Below are 15,342 nucleotides of genomic sequence, written 5' to 3' on the forward strand. Positions count from 1 at the left end.
TTCTCCCCTAAGGTGTGGTTACCATAGTTCTCCCACCACCACCCATAATCCTCCACTATGACCATTGTGCTTACCCACCTTCCCTCCTGGATGCTTCAGATCTATGGTCAGCTTTCAAGGGTTGGTTTTAAAGTTTGTCTTTGTCTGATGTGTTGTTTATTTTCTATATAATTTCCTTTGTGTTTCTCCTTATCCTTATGAGGCAATCCTTATATTGAACCCAAATTTTATGTTTACCTCCAACACTCAAAAAATAAAACATTTGAAATATATCTAGGTTCACCTTACAATGCTTTAATCTTAAGGATAGGAAGAGGCATCTATAACATGTAGGTCTGATCCCAATAACTGGGGGCAAAGGAAATAATTTGAATGTCTTTTTGATTTACCTGTTTGAATCAAAATGCAATATGAGGCCAGAGGAGGAAAACTGAGTTGCAAACCAGTCTTATTCTACCTGATCTGTTTAATTTCACAGTGTAGGTGTTGGAGAAGAATGAACAAGAATAAAAATGATGGGGTCTTCTGTTTAGCTGTATTTGAGTTTGGTATTCTATAGCAGCTGTGAATATTTATTTTTTAAGCTAACTAGTCCCATTTTTAATCCACATGAACACAAATGGAATTCTCCCTTTAAGAAACTGTTTAAAAGGTTAATTTCTCCTTTTGATCATCCTTCCAAAATAGGGATGTGGACTTTTAAACACAATTAGCTGTTACAACAAAGAAACCAAGCCACTTTTGAAAAGGACCTGGGGATCTGGATCCTCTTTATACACAATTATTTTCAAGTATCTTATTCATCAACCCCCATCCCCACTTCCACAAGCTTTAGGTCTCAGAAAGTCTCCTAAATGTGGACAGGACTAGAGTGAGGCACTCTCAGACATAAAATATAAGGGAGCATCGCAAAACTCAGTGAAGATAAATATTTAATGCATAATGTTAGGGTCTCCCTGGTGGTGCAAGGGGTTAAGCACCGCACTATGAAGCAATCCGCAGCCTCTGCAGCACGAGTTCGATCCCCAGCCAGCTGGCCAGGGAGCAACCCACATAGCAAAGCAGACCTCTCCTGCTGGCCTGCTGCTTTCCCTAAGCAGTGTATTTCAGTCAGTCTGCCTGTTCTGTTCCCCACTCTGTCTCTGGTGAATCCTCTCACCCCTCTGCATCTCTGGCCTATACCCCAGGGCTTGTAAGCATAAATAAATACATGTTTAATTAAACATATTTAATGCATTGTTTTAAAATATTAAATTAATGCAATAAAGTCCACGACTAACAAAAAGCAAAGTTTTAAGTAAACACAGGATCTTACCCTGCACTTGCCTGATTCACCTCAATTGCTTTATCCTAAACTGAGTTTTTGGCACATTCTTAAATTTTGTGCTAAAACTGAGTGCCTCAATGCCTTATCCTAATCTAGGTTCTTAATCCTAAATACTTTGATGTATAGCACCTTCCTGAGTCCCTTCACTAAATGCCACCTTGAATTCAAAATCCACTGTACCAGTCCTTTCCCTGAAGATCTCTATTACTTCACACTTCACTGCGGGGGGCCTATTGAATTCTTGGTGAAGTACAACCAAGAGGGATAATGGAGTTTAGAGAGTGCCCCTTCAATCAGACACTTCCCTTACTTCCAGTTTCCAGTTATGTGTCTACTCCTTCCTCTGTGGGAGATGTGCTATTTCGGCACCCTCCTAATGCCAGGACCACAATTCTTATTTGGCGGGAAATCCCCACAACCAGATTAACAGCTCCACTCTTTTCTTCTTTCTGAATGAATCCTCACCTCAGTTCATCTCCACTCTACTGCCAAAGGCAGATGGAGAGACTGGATTCTAAACTCAGTTTCCAAAGCACTTACCACGGGGAAGAGGTAAAAATGGGGATTTGGAGACTGTGGAGAGAGCAACTGCAGTGACTTTAGCCTGTCATTACAACATAAAAGGGAAAAAAATACAATCAAGACAACTTCCGCTTTCCCTCTGGCCTTATGCTGGAGCACTCTGCCAATATTAAGTAGCGTGCTCTTCCACCACCGGCAGTCTAAGCAGGTAGCCTTTGGACAAGACCCTGGGCCACACCCCCTGGACCGGTCACCTTCCCTTATTGGCCTGACAGCCTGTCACTCCAATCTGGTTCCAGCTCCTGCTAACCATTCACGTAGTTTGGTTGCGTCTTGGTGTGTTTAATGTTGCCGATAAGGAGGAATTTTTTTTTTTTTTTTTTTTTTTTTTTTTTAGAGGCGAGTACAGGTCGTGCTGCATTTAGTTCATTGAAAACTCAGTTGCTCTTCGAGCAGTCCGGGAGAGACTGCTTTCGGCTTTTTATCTGTTAAGATTTCCTATAGAACTGCAACAATGCCCAAAAGAAAGGTATGTGAAACGGAAGGTAGAAGGAGGGATTCGCGACTGAAATACATATTTACTAATTGGCAGATTTATTTATTTATCTATCTATCTATCTATTTATTTATTTATTTATTTATTTATTTTAGGATTTTGGCTTCTAGTTCGATTTTATGATGCACTGAATGGAAGGGGAGGGACGGGGAAAGAACGGTCGGTGTAAGATTTAGAATGGTCTCGCATGCAACTAGTAGTTCACTTTTGGCTTGTTTTGTTTAAGAGAAAGAATCGTTGAGAGGTGTCTCCATGCTGAATTACAAACAGCCATAGCACTGTGCTGTCGCTTCCTACCCCACCCCCTTCCTCCGCTTACCCTATTGGAGAACACTTCTCCCAACCACACTTCCACGCACCAGTTTCCTCCTCAGTCTCCAGCTTTTCCACCTGGAACCCGCCCGTTTGGGGGAAGGAAAGCCATGGCTTTCTCCCCTATTTGCCTTTGTTCTTCCCGTTTTCTTTTTCCTTTTTCCCTCTTCCCTCCTCCACTTCTTGTCAAGCCAGATGGCTTTGCAATAGTAATGCTATGCCATTAGGCGGCGCAGGCTTCAAACTCCCTTCTCAAAACTAGGAAGGGAGAGAGTAATTAGCAAGTTTAAGGTTGAAAGATCTGGGGCTCTCCAACCTTTCTAAAAGTGGATAGATGAGCTGTTGGTGATGTTGGGGTGGCATGGACTTGTTCACTTTGGATATACAGAATTGATATGAGCTATTCAAGGGCAAATCCTCACTTGGAAATTCGTGGCTCCTCTTGGATGGGAAATAAATTCACGCTCCGTGTGTGTTTGTTTGGGGTGGGTTCTTTTTAGGGGCGTATCCTATATAAGTGACATAGAACGCTGTTTAGTTCCTTGATAAAATTGTAAAACACTGCGCTAAAGTATTATGGTTGCTTTCTTATGATTGCTATATATACATCTGCCTTCCTAGAATTTAAGAATTAGAACGAAATCCCCGGTGCCAATGGAGGGCTGTATGAAGGACTGCTCAGATATCGAAAGCAACCAATTAGAAACCCGCCATCACCCCTTCCTTAGTTTCCCGCCGCTGCACTTTTCTAAACTTGTGCTAAGAGTGTTGCTATTTTGCAGAGCTGACAGCAACTTTGTAGAAAGTTGTGGCGGGAAGTTTTAAAATCCCGGGCCGGGTACTCAGAATAATGCATTGACTTGGCAATAAAAGTCCCCCATCCCAAAGCATTGTGGGGGTTGTAGTTCTTATATGCAAAACTTTAAGGGGAGTCTAGTCCAGAGCCAGTAGAGAATGTTCAAGAAATACAACTGCATATCAAACATAAGGCAAAGGACAAAGAAACTGCTTGAAGTGCCGCCTTCATTCTGCCTGCCCCCACACTTTTTTCCTGGCTACAGCAGGTGGGTTTTTAATTTGAAAGATTTATTTTTAGGAGACACAACTTACCCATAAGGGTGAAGTTGATTACCAGTTGTGTAAATTTATGTATTGGAGAATGCATTTGCATCTTGGTGTACATTTGCATGTTACTAGACAGCAGTATGTACTATACTACTAGGAAATAACTGTTGACTACTGAGCTGGAATCCAGGAAATAAAGTTATATTTCAGATGTAATCTATAACATTGTTTTCTTGATCTATGTTTATATCAATGACCTTATTTCTGTGTGGTTTTCTTCTCTGTATAGGCTGCAGGACAAGGTGATAAGAGTCAGGAGGTGAGTTTGTTTAGTTTTAGAATCTGTCTGAAAAAATTCACTCCTTTTATAAACTTGAGACACATAAGCTACTAAAAAATAGATGCTGATACATATGAGTACAAATGTGGTATGCCAGTGAGCTCTCTCAGAAATATAATAAGTATTGAAAACTACAACCTATGTGGAATTTGGGATCTTGTATTTAAGAACTGGAGAAAACACCTTCCTTTTAAGCAAATGAATTCCTTTGTCAGTTTGCAAGGAGGTGCTGTATTTTCATTTCAAAATAGGCTCCTTGTTACCAGCCACCTAGCAATTGAAGTTTAATTTGGATTTTTACCCCGTTAGCTGTTTAAATGATCCAGAAGAGGGAAAAATAAAAGCTATGTTTTTTTTTTCTAATTAAGTTCACAATTGCTTCTTTAACAACAATATATATGTAGTATAAACTAGTTTCACAATATAAATAATTCTAGTGTTGTGTATCTATAATTCTCTTAACTGGTCATTGTTTTCATTTATAGCCAAAGAGAAGATCAGCCAGATTATCTGCTGTGAGTAGTCTTTTTAAAAGTTGCCCATGTATTATAAAATGTAATTTTTAAATTCACAAATTCCTGCGCAATGCTATAATTTAAAACAAGATTTTTTTTTAAGATTTGTTTATTTATTTATACAAGCACTGGGTACAGTCAGAAGTGCGGGAGGGTGAGAGAATTCACCAGAGCCAGAGCCAGAGTGGGGAACAGAACAGGCAGTGTGATGAAATACACTGCTGAGGGGAGCAGCGGGCAGTAGGAGAGGTCTGTCGCACCATGTGGGACCCTCTTCCGTGGCTGGGGATCGAACTGGTGGCTGGGCATTGAACCAGCGGTGCAGAGGCTGCAGGCAGCTTCGCAGCCCAGCGCTCAACCGCTGGGCCACCAGGGGAGGCCCAAAACAAGATTGGCTTTTGACATTTTGAGAAAAAACTTTCACAAGGAAATAATTTTTCCTAGTGCTCAATTTGAATTGTATGCATTTGGTTTAATTAACAGGTTGGATTTCATTGTTAGTGGTCTTTCTTCACTTTTCTCCCCCCACATTTGTGTTTTTTGATCTAGATGCCTGTGCCCATTATTCCTGAGGTGAAGCCCAAAAGAACATCAACTCCAAGGGTAAATATTCAACTTGCAAGGTTTAAAGAAAATTATTTTTTGGAAAAGCATACAGCTGATAGATTTGCTTTTTTTCTGTTCAGCCTACCTCACATTACATCATAAGGCACATTTAAGCCCTTTGAGAATCATACTCAATGAATGATCTTTTAAGGATGGCTTGAATTCTTAAAATTATAAAATTTAAAGCTAGGAGGAATATTAGAGATCATCTAATTCTACGACTTTGGTGAAAGAAACTAAATTATAGTCATATTTTTACATTGCTTTGAAAATATTAAGATATTGTTAAAACTAAAGTGAAGTTTTAGCAATAATAATAACAGTAAATGACAATGAAGAGAAAGTTTCTTATTATTTTTCTTCTATTTCACATTTCAAGGTCACAATTCTATAAAACTAGGTACTCAATTTACAAGTTATTAAAATAGCAAGTGCCGTTTATTTCCTTTAAAAGTAGAAGATAGTGATAGAATAAAACAGATACTATGTAATCATGGACTTTAAAATACTTTATCTTCCCTTACTCTCAGTTTTTCATGTGTGAAAGAGTAATAACTTTCTATATTTTATTTTACAGTTTCTAAAGCAATTTCACAAATATTTTCTCATTTGCTCCTTATAACATCCTTATGAGGTAGGTGATATTACTGTCTTTCACATATGAAAAAACAAACTCAAAGAGATTTATGCTTTTGCTCAAGATCATATAAGTCACAGATCCAGAATTTAAACACAAGATGTCTGTGCCCTTAACCCAGTGTTCTTTCTTCTACATACACACTTATGCAAAGGGCTTTTTTGGTAAATCATGATTCAAGACATTCCAAAGCTTGTAGACCCAGAGATTGAATCATCTATATCTGCAGGTATTAAATTGATGTTTTTACTAACATAGTAGTTCTCTTAATTATTGCCAGTGAGGTTTCATAATCAACAAAACCCTGCTGTTGATTATTAGACATAATAGAAATAAATTGACTCCCTCTAGTCAGAGAAAATTTATCAAAGTCTAACGTGATTCTAGCAGTTGGTCGTGAGAGACTGCTGGTCAACATTTTAATTTGTTACCTCTCATCTAAAACAAAATGTGTTTTATATCAGAAAAACATACTCATTTTTAATGTTGCTTCAAGTTTACAAAGAAAGTGTCACTGTACAATTTTGTTAGTATTAAGTTTATATGGGTATTTTAAATCCTTTCCATAAATTATTAAAGAATTAGTAAAGTAAACTGGGCCACATGATTAACATAGCAGTGAAATTGTATACAGCAGGTCCTCAAATAGCAAATAGTGTGTTTCTTTAAGCATTGTTTTGTTATGTTGATGAGAAAAAAATTTGGCAGACATTGAACTAGACAACTTCATTTGAGGTCCTCCTTTGTTATAGGTCTTTTCACTTGAAGTCAGTTTCCAAGAACCTATCCATGACATCAAGTAAGACTTTGCTGTATTTATTTTTATTCTTTTGTGTTACTGGACAGAAAATGAAGACAAAAAGTGAAATGATGGAAAAAAACACAGATCCTTGTGATATAAGTGCCAAAGCAATAGAGGAAATAAAGGAAGAAGACGTTAAAGAAGAATACAACAATGAAAGTGCTAAAAATGGAGAAGCCAAAATTATAGAGGTACCTTAGAATATTATCAGATTTCTCCATTTGAAAGTTTAACAGTGGGTACATCTGAAAGAATTCTTATTACCTTGTAGTTTTAAAGTTGAGAAACATTAAATGAGTAGTGTTTCTATAGTGTCTCAGTCAGTTTGGGCTGATTTAATAGAATATCATAAACTATATGGCTAATAAACAATAGAGATTTATTTCACACAGTTCTGGACATTAGCAATTTCAAGATGAAGGTGCCAGCATTTTTCGTGACTACTGAGGATATGTTTCCTGGTTAATAGACAAAAGTCTTCTTACTTAGTCCACACATGGTTGAAGGAGTCAGAGAGCACTCTGAGGCCTCTTTTATGACACTAATCTCATTCTTAAGTGTTCTACCCTCATGACCTAATCACCTCCCATAGGTCCCACCTCCACATACCATTGCATTGGGGATTAGATTTCATCATATCAGTTTGGGGAGATACAAATATTCAGTCCTTAGCATATAGTATAATGGAATCTAGGGGAGAAAGAAAAAAATGGATTCAAATTATGAGAGTGGGAGGAAAATTATGGGTAGTAGGAGGAACACAATGACAGTAGTCATGACTTAGTACGAATATTATGATTCTCTTATTAAATAGAGGACAATTCTGTATTCCTTTTGTTAATAAATGAACTATTTGTCACTCCCTTTCCCATATCATATGATTCTTTTGTTCCCTCTGCAGACTGCAAAAACAGAATCACTGTGTAAATGTTTCCAATAGGTCTTTCTCTGCATATTTAATATATACCACTCTTATTTTTTTTTCATATTGAGATAACATTGGTGTACATTGTTTTTTGTATTTTGGAAGTATAGGAAGTATAGATATTGTAATAAAACAATGAAAATGGGATCAAATGCCAAATCTATGAACTAAACATGCACATATAAGGAGAATATTATATGTGATCTTATGATACCTGGTAGAAGACTTTTCAAGTAACTTTTTTTAAGTGTATTACATAGTTATTTTATATATGTATGCATTGCAAAATGATTACCACAAAAAGGTTAATTAACATGTCCATCAGCTCACATGGTTAAGATTTTATTCATAGAGAGAACTTTTAAAATCTACACTTAACAACTTTCAAATAGTACTGTTAATTATAGTCACCATGGTGTACATTATATCCCAGGGCTTTATCTTGTAACTGGAAGTTTATATCTTTTGACCACCTTCACCTATTCCCCCTACCCATGGCAGCCACCAATCTATTCTGTTTCTGTAAGTTTTTTTTTTTTTAATGTTCTCTATATAAAGTGAGAATATGGAAAGAGTATTTACCTTTCTCTGATTTATTTCACTTAGCATAATGTCCTCAAGGTTCATCTATTTGTTGTAAATGACAGGAAATCCCTCTTTATATGATTGAATAATATTCCATTGTGTGCATATGTATATCACATTTTCTTTATTCATCCATTGATTGTCACGTAGGTTTTTTTCCATGTCTTAACTACTGTGAGTAATGCTACAGTGAACATGGGCATACAGATATTTCTTTGCCATATTTTAATAAATTTTATTGAGATAACATTCATTAATAACATAAGTTTCAGATGTAAAACATTATATTTCAACATTCGTGCATTCTATGTTACATTGATACCACCACCTAAAGTCTAGTTTGTATCCATTACCATACAGTTGACCCATTTTACAAAATTCATCCAACCCTTAATCTCCTTCCCCTCTGGTAAGCACCAATCTTTATACCAAGAGGTTTTTTTGTTTTTACTTTATTTGCTTTGTTATTTCATTAGTGAAATCTTATAGTATTGATCATGAAAAAGAATAATATCTTGCCATTTGTGACTATGAATAAACCTTAAAGATACTATGCTAAGTGAAATAAGTAATTATTTTGCAAAGAAAACTTAAATGTCACCATTACAGAAACAAAGTCTATTATATATAATATAAATATATTATATATAAGTCAGTTATATCTCAATGAGTAGCTGCTCATTGAGAATTGCTGAACAGAACAAATGTACTTTTTTCCCTGTATTTGCCTTGTTTTTGCATACTTGTAATGAAATTTATTTATATTTATAAGCTTTCCTGAATTTATTGTTCCAAATCCATTTGTGCATGCTTTTGTGGAAATATTTTAATTCTATTTCTTATGATGCTTTTCTCATGATTTGATATGTAGGAGACCTTTTCCACAAGAAAATTACTTTGTTGTAAATGAAGTTTTACTTTTTCCATATAGTGGATATAATTCACTCTAAATATTTAGGGGAAACAGTTCTAAACTTAAAAATATAATCTTTTTTTCCTGCACATATAGGTACTAGTTTCTAAAAAAGACATTGAAGAAATAAAAGGAGAAACTGAAAATGTCAAAGAAGAGGGTGAAGAAAAAGTAGAAGAGGTCACAGTAGATGGAAAAGAAGATGAAAAAGGAGATCAGAAAGAAGATAGAGAAGATCAAGTTGAAGAAGAAAAAGGAGAAGATGGGAAAGAAAACAAAGATGGAAAAGAAAAAGGAGAATATGAAAAAGAGAATGAAGATGGAAAAGAGAAAGGAGAAGATGGAAAAGAGGAAGTAGGTAAAAAAGAGAAAGGAGATGAAAAAGAGGGTGAAGATAGAAAAGGGAAAGGAGAAGATGACAAAGAATCAGAAGTGGAAAAAGCAAAAAGAAATGAAAAAGAGGATAAAGATGGAAAAGAGAAAGAAGATGGAAACGAGAACAAAGATGGGAAAAAGAAAGAAGATGGAAAAGAGAAAGAAGATGAAAAACATGGGAAAGAGAAAGATGGAAAAGAGAATGAAAATAGAAAAAGGAATGATGATGGACAAGAAGACAAAGACAGAAAAGAGGATGAAGGTGGAAAAGAAGATAATGGAAAGGAAAAAATAGAAGATAGAAATGAGGGCAAAGATGGAAATATGGAAGAAGGAAAAAAGGAAGATAGGGCAGAAGAACAAGAAGACTATGGAAAAGGAGATGGAAAAGATAGAGGAAATGGAAAACAAGGTGAAAACAAGCCTGAAGCTGGGAAAGAAGAGGAAACAAAAGAGTCTCAGAGTATTGTTTAAAGCTGCCCTTTATACTTTCATAAATTGGCAATATGTACCTCCATGTTGTAATGTTAATAGAAATATAGATGAATATTTTTATCAAATATTTTATAAAAATAGCTTTTCTTTAGCATCAGTTTAATTTCAGAACATCTTCATACTGATTAGTAGCCACAAAATTCCTAACAGGAGACCTTCATCTTGAAGTTTTGTGATTATAATAGTAGAATATATAGAAAAATATGCTTTCAACTTTGTCAGTGAATTTTGCATTGTGTAAATCATGTGTTAAGTCTTTGGATTTTAGTTTTATTCTATGTGATAATTTTACAAGCTAGGTCTCAAAGAGTTTCCTCCAACATTCTTGTGGTTCTCTAAATTGCTTTTATAAAGAAGGTGAACTATTTTCGTGTAATGTTAAGAGTTGAATTATCTTTCCCAAATATAACTTTCTTGTCAGCTTGAGGGAAAAAGTAAAATTGTAATTCCATTTTTAAAAACGATACAAATATTTACTTCAGAAGGGCAGTTCTGATTATATATGTATCCACAGAATTTTACTGACTTAGCTTAATAAAAAGACTCTTCAAAGATGATTGTAGTTTGTTATATCTCCAAAAATGTAGGGAAATATTATATTTAATTTTTTCTATTGTGATGTCATATAAGCAATTTAAATTTGCACCAATATAAAACTAACATAACATATACATCACCATTTAAACCATTTCAAATTATACAATTCAGTGGTTTTTAATACATTCAATCATTTGTGCAACCATCACCACTATCTAGTTCCAGAACATTTTTATCACCCTAATAAGAAACAGTACGATTAATAATGCCTCTGTATTCTCCCTCTCATAAGGGTTCCCTGACAACCACTAATCAACTTTCTATCTCTATTGATTTGACTATTCTGGTATTTCATATAAATGGCGTTACACAATATGCAACTGGCTTCTTTCATTTAGATTATTTTTTAAGTTCACCCATATTACCTGTGCCATTACATCATACCTATTTATGACTGAATAGTATATTACATTGGTACACATTTAAGTTATCATGTTTTATCAATTATGAGTAATGCTACCATGAGCATTCATGTACAAGTTTTTGAGTGCATGTATATTTTCATTTCTCCTGGGCATCCATGTAAGAGTGGAACCACTGAGCCATATAGTAATTCTATCTTTATATTTTTGAGTAGTTTCCAGACTTCTTTCCAATGTAACTTTAGCATTTATAGTCTCACCAGCAATGTATGAGGATTTGAATCTCTCCCAGTCTTTGTCAGAACTTGATGTTTTCTTTATTATAGCTATCCTAGTGGGATGATTTTTTTTTTTTTGAGGGAGGTATCAAAATCACGGTGATTTTGATTTGCATTTGTAAAATGATGTTGAGCATATCATCTTTTTGGTTATTGGCCATTTGTATATCTTCTTTGGAGAAATAGCTAATATGCTTTGGTCATTTACATGGGTTATCTTTTTAGTATTTAGTATAGTAAAATTATGTATATACTTCAGATACTAGTCCCTTAAAAGAATATGTGATTTGCAAAACTTTTCCCCCATTCTATAGGTTGTCTTTTTTTAAAAAGATTTTATTTATTTGTTTGTTTATTTATTTATACAAGCACTGGGTACAGTCAGAGGCGGGGGAGGGTGAGAGAATTCACCAGAGCCAGAGCGGAGAGTAGAACAGGCAGAGTGACGAAGTACACTGCTGAGGGGAGCAGTGGGCGGCAAGAGAGCTCTGCGCGCCATGTGGGACCCTTGCGGGTGGCCAGGGATCTAACCGGCGCTGCAGAGGTTGCAGGCAGCTTTGCAACCCAGCGCTCAACCGCTGCGCCACTGGGGAGGCCCTATAGGTTGTCTTTTCACTTCCTTTATATTGTCTTTTGATGTGCAAAAGTTTTAATTTTTTAAAAATTTAAAATGTCCAATTAGCTACTTTATCTTGTTTGTGTTTTGTGGCATATCTAAGAATCTTGAGCCAACCCCCAAATCATAAAAATGTACATCTATCTAAATAAAGAACTTACAGTTTTATCTCTTACATTTAGGCCTTTGATCCATTTTTGAATTTTATATATGGTGTGCAGCAGGTTTCCAACTTCATTCATTTTCATGTGACTATCCATTTGTCCAACCACCATTTGTTGAAAATATTTCCCCATTGGATAATCTTGGCACTCCTCAAAATTCAATAGACCACAGATGTATGAGATTTTTTTCTGAATTCTCATTCTAAACTATTTTATCTATACTATGTTAGTATCACATTTGGTAACTAGCATTGTAGTAAATTTTGACAACCAGAAGTATATTTCTTCCAATATTGTTCTAGTTGTTCAGAGTTCCTTACATTTCCACAAGTTTTAGGATTCGGCTGTACATTGTACCAAAAAAAAAAGGAGGGGCAGCTGGAGTTTTGGTAAAGATAACAATAGAAATGCAAATCAATTTAGGAATTATTTCTGTGTCAACAAATGATGCAAACACAAGAATTCTTTTCATATATTTAGGGTCTCTTATTTAAACTAATTTGTAGTTTGTAGTGTACAAGGCGTGCTTCCTTGATTAAATTTGTTCCTAAGTGTTTTATTCTTTTTGATACTATAAATGGAATTGTTCTCTTGATTTCTGTTTTAGATGGTTAATTCTAGTGTCTAGGAATAAAAGACAATATTTAACATTAATAATGGATTTTGCTATAAAGTTCCTTCTGTTGGTTTTATTGCTTAAGGAAACATATTCAGACATTCTTTATTTTATTTCTTATTACTCTTTAATTGAGGTAACATTGATTTACAGCACTATATGATTCAGAGATATAGGATCATACCCCTTCAGACAAATGTTATCATACCACACCAACTACCAAGGCACCCACAGCCCACCAAAGTGCTTTTGAACCTTTCACACTTTGCTCACCAAACTGAGTCCTTCTCTGGTGGTATATTTCTAAAGTTAAATGTCTAGGTTTTTTTTTTTTTAGATTTATTTATTTATACAAGTACCGGGGTACTGGCCAGATGCGCGGGAGGGTGAGAGGATTCACCAGAGACAGAGCAGGGAACAGAACAGGCTGACTGACGAAATACACTGCTAAGGGTAGCAGTGGGCAAGACAGGAGAGGTCTGCTTCACCATGTGGGATTCTCACCTGCCAGCTGGGATCGAACCTGTGCTGCAGAGGCTGTGGACAGCTTCACAGTGCAGCGCTCAACCGCCTGTACCACCAGGGAGGCCCCTAGATTTCTAGGGTTTGTTAATTGGTTTTGTTTTGCCTGACACTGTGTTTTTATCTCTATATTCCACATAAACTGAAACCATCCAGTATCTATTGCCTTCTAATTATTTGGCTTTGTATTATCCCCTCCGTTTGTACTGATGTTGCAAAGGGAAAGAGCCTATTATTCACAGATTAGTAGTATTCCATTGTGTATATATACCACATCTTCAACTACTCATCTGTTCTTGGGCGCTTATGTTTCTTCAATAAGGTGGCTTTTGTAAATTGTGCTTCAGTGGACATAAGCATGCATATATTCTTCGAATTAGTGTCTTTACATACTTAGAGTAGATACCTAGGAGTGAAATTGCTGGATCATATGGTAGATCTATTTTTAATATTTTGAGAAACCTCCATACTGTTTTTCATAGGAGTTGGGCCAGAGTAAATTCCCTTCCATAGGTTTTGCTAGAGATTTTTAAGGTCTCATTTGTTGAGTTATATACATCCTGAGCCTCTTATTTTATTACTTAATGCTATAATTTCTATTTTATGTTTATTTTATATCTGAGTTCATTTTTTCCTAAATTTTGTATTATCTCTGCTTAGCTCTGGGTTCTCTCATACTGCTTTGAGTAGTTTTTTAGAACTTCCTCTAGCTCTTTGGGTTTCTTTATAATAATATTTTGAATTACCTATCTTATAGGGAGAGAAATCTTTCATGTCTTTATGGTTGGATTTTAGATAGTAGTTTTCTCCTGATGATGTCTTTATCTCTCGAGGTCTTTAGTGGTTGGTTTGTGGATTGTTGTCCTCTCCATGTGATATTATACTCCCTTGATGTCTATAGTTACCATGTGTCACGTATTTTTTTGTCTGTCCATTTTGCTTCTTTAAATTTCCCTAGTTTTTAAAAAATAAAATAACTTTGAGTTATTTGAGTGTGATACTACTTTTACTTTTCCTGCAGGTGGTGCTGTATTTTTGTTTTGATTTGATTTTCTTGGCCTATGGTTACTTCTGTAGCTCCTGAGACTTATATTTGCATGTGCTGAGTCTTTAGTGTGGTGGAGGAAACTGACTGGGGGTGGGGTGGGGGAGATTTGTCTAGCTATTAAAGCAGATTTGCTGAGAGGTGAGGGGATAAGGGAACTGGCTTGTGTTTCTGGTACTACCAATATCCTCCTACACTGGGGTTTCAGATATAAGACAATTTATGTGCTGTTAAATTCAATTCATAAGGTCAGTAGTAGCCCCTAGCTGTGAGGTAGTGGGAATACACTCTAGATCAACTTCTCTGTTCTTTCTTTGCCAGGGACCCTGCTTTGTGAAACATCTCAACTCTTCCATATGAGTTTCCCTTCTTTCAAGGATTTGAGCCTCCACACACTACCCTCCCTTCCCCCAAGAGATCCTAGCTAGCAGGCAGCCCTGCTGTATGTACCCCAAACAGAAGCCTTCAGGCATCTCTCTCCACTCACCTGTCCATCGACCAGTGAATTTTCTCCATGTTCACTTTATGTAGTCTGCTGATATCTGATATATAAATGGTGTTTCAGTCTCAACCCATGGTGCGGGAGTCTCTGCATAGTGTCACTTTGATTAACTGTAAGATATTCCTCTTACTGCAGCCAGAAATCATGGGGATCATTTGGGAGGATTTCCTGTCTTTTGGAGCTGCTGGACTTGCCAGGCTCCACAACACTGGCCCCCTGTAACTAATTTGTTTAATTGTATCCTGCAACTTAACACAATGTGTTTATTATTTCTTAGTACTTTTTGTTTGAGTCTTTAGGATGTTCTATATATATAATATTATATAACCTGCAAACAGGCACATTTTACTTCTTACTTTCCAATTCAGATGTATTTTCTTTTCTTGTTTAATTGCTCTAGTCAGTACTTTCAGAACTTTATTGAATAGATATGGTTAGAGTAGGCACCTTCATCTTGTTCCTCATCTTTAGAGACAAAGCATTCAACTTTTCACCACTGAATCTGATGTTAGCTGGGGCTTGTCTTATATGGTCTCTGGCATGTTGAGCTATGTTCCTTTTACATGCAATTTCTTTATAAATTCTATCATGATTTGAAGTTGAGTTTTCTCAAGTTTCTTTGCATCTGATGAGATAATATAATTTTTATATCATTCTATTGTGAT

At 35.8% G+C, this 15,342-nt stretch overlaps 1 protein-coding gene across 1 annotated transcript; it reads left to right on the forward strand.

Moving 5' to 3' along the window:
- Positions 1-2,254: 2,254 nt before the first annotated feature.
- On the forward strand, positions 2,255-12,527 carry HMGN5 (high mobility group nucleosome binding domain 5). The gene is made up of 6 exons (XM_054695660.1): positions 2,255-2,378; positions 4,072-4,101; positions 4,608-4,637; positions 5,187-5,240; positions 6,727-6,873; positions 9,202-12,527. The coding sequence occupies exons 1-6, from the start codon at positions 2,364-2,366 to the stop codon at positions 9,952-9,954; spliced, it is 1,029 nt and encodes a 342-aa protein (XP_054551635.1). The 5' UTR covers positions 2,255-2,363; the 3' UTR covers positions 9,955-12,527.
- Positions 12,528-15,342: the final 2,815 nt, after the last annotated feature.

This window comes from Talpa occidentalis, unplaced genomic scaffold, assembly GCF_014898055.3.
Source record: "Talpa occidentalis isolate TD23 unplaced genomic scaffold, MPIMG_talOcc4v2.1 talOcc4.15, whole genome shotgun sequence".
Classification (NCBI taxonomy): Eukaryota; Metazoa; Chordata; class Mammalia; order Eulipotyphla; family Talpidae; genus Talpa; species Talpa occidentalis.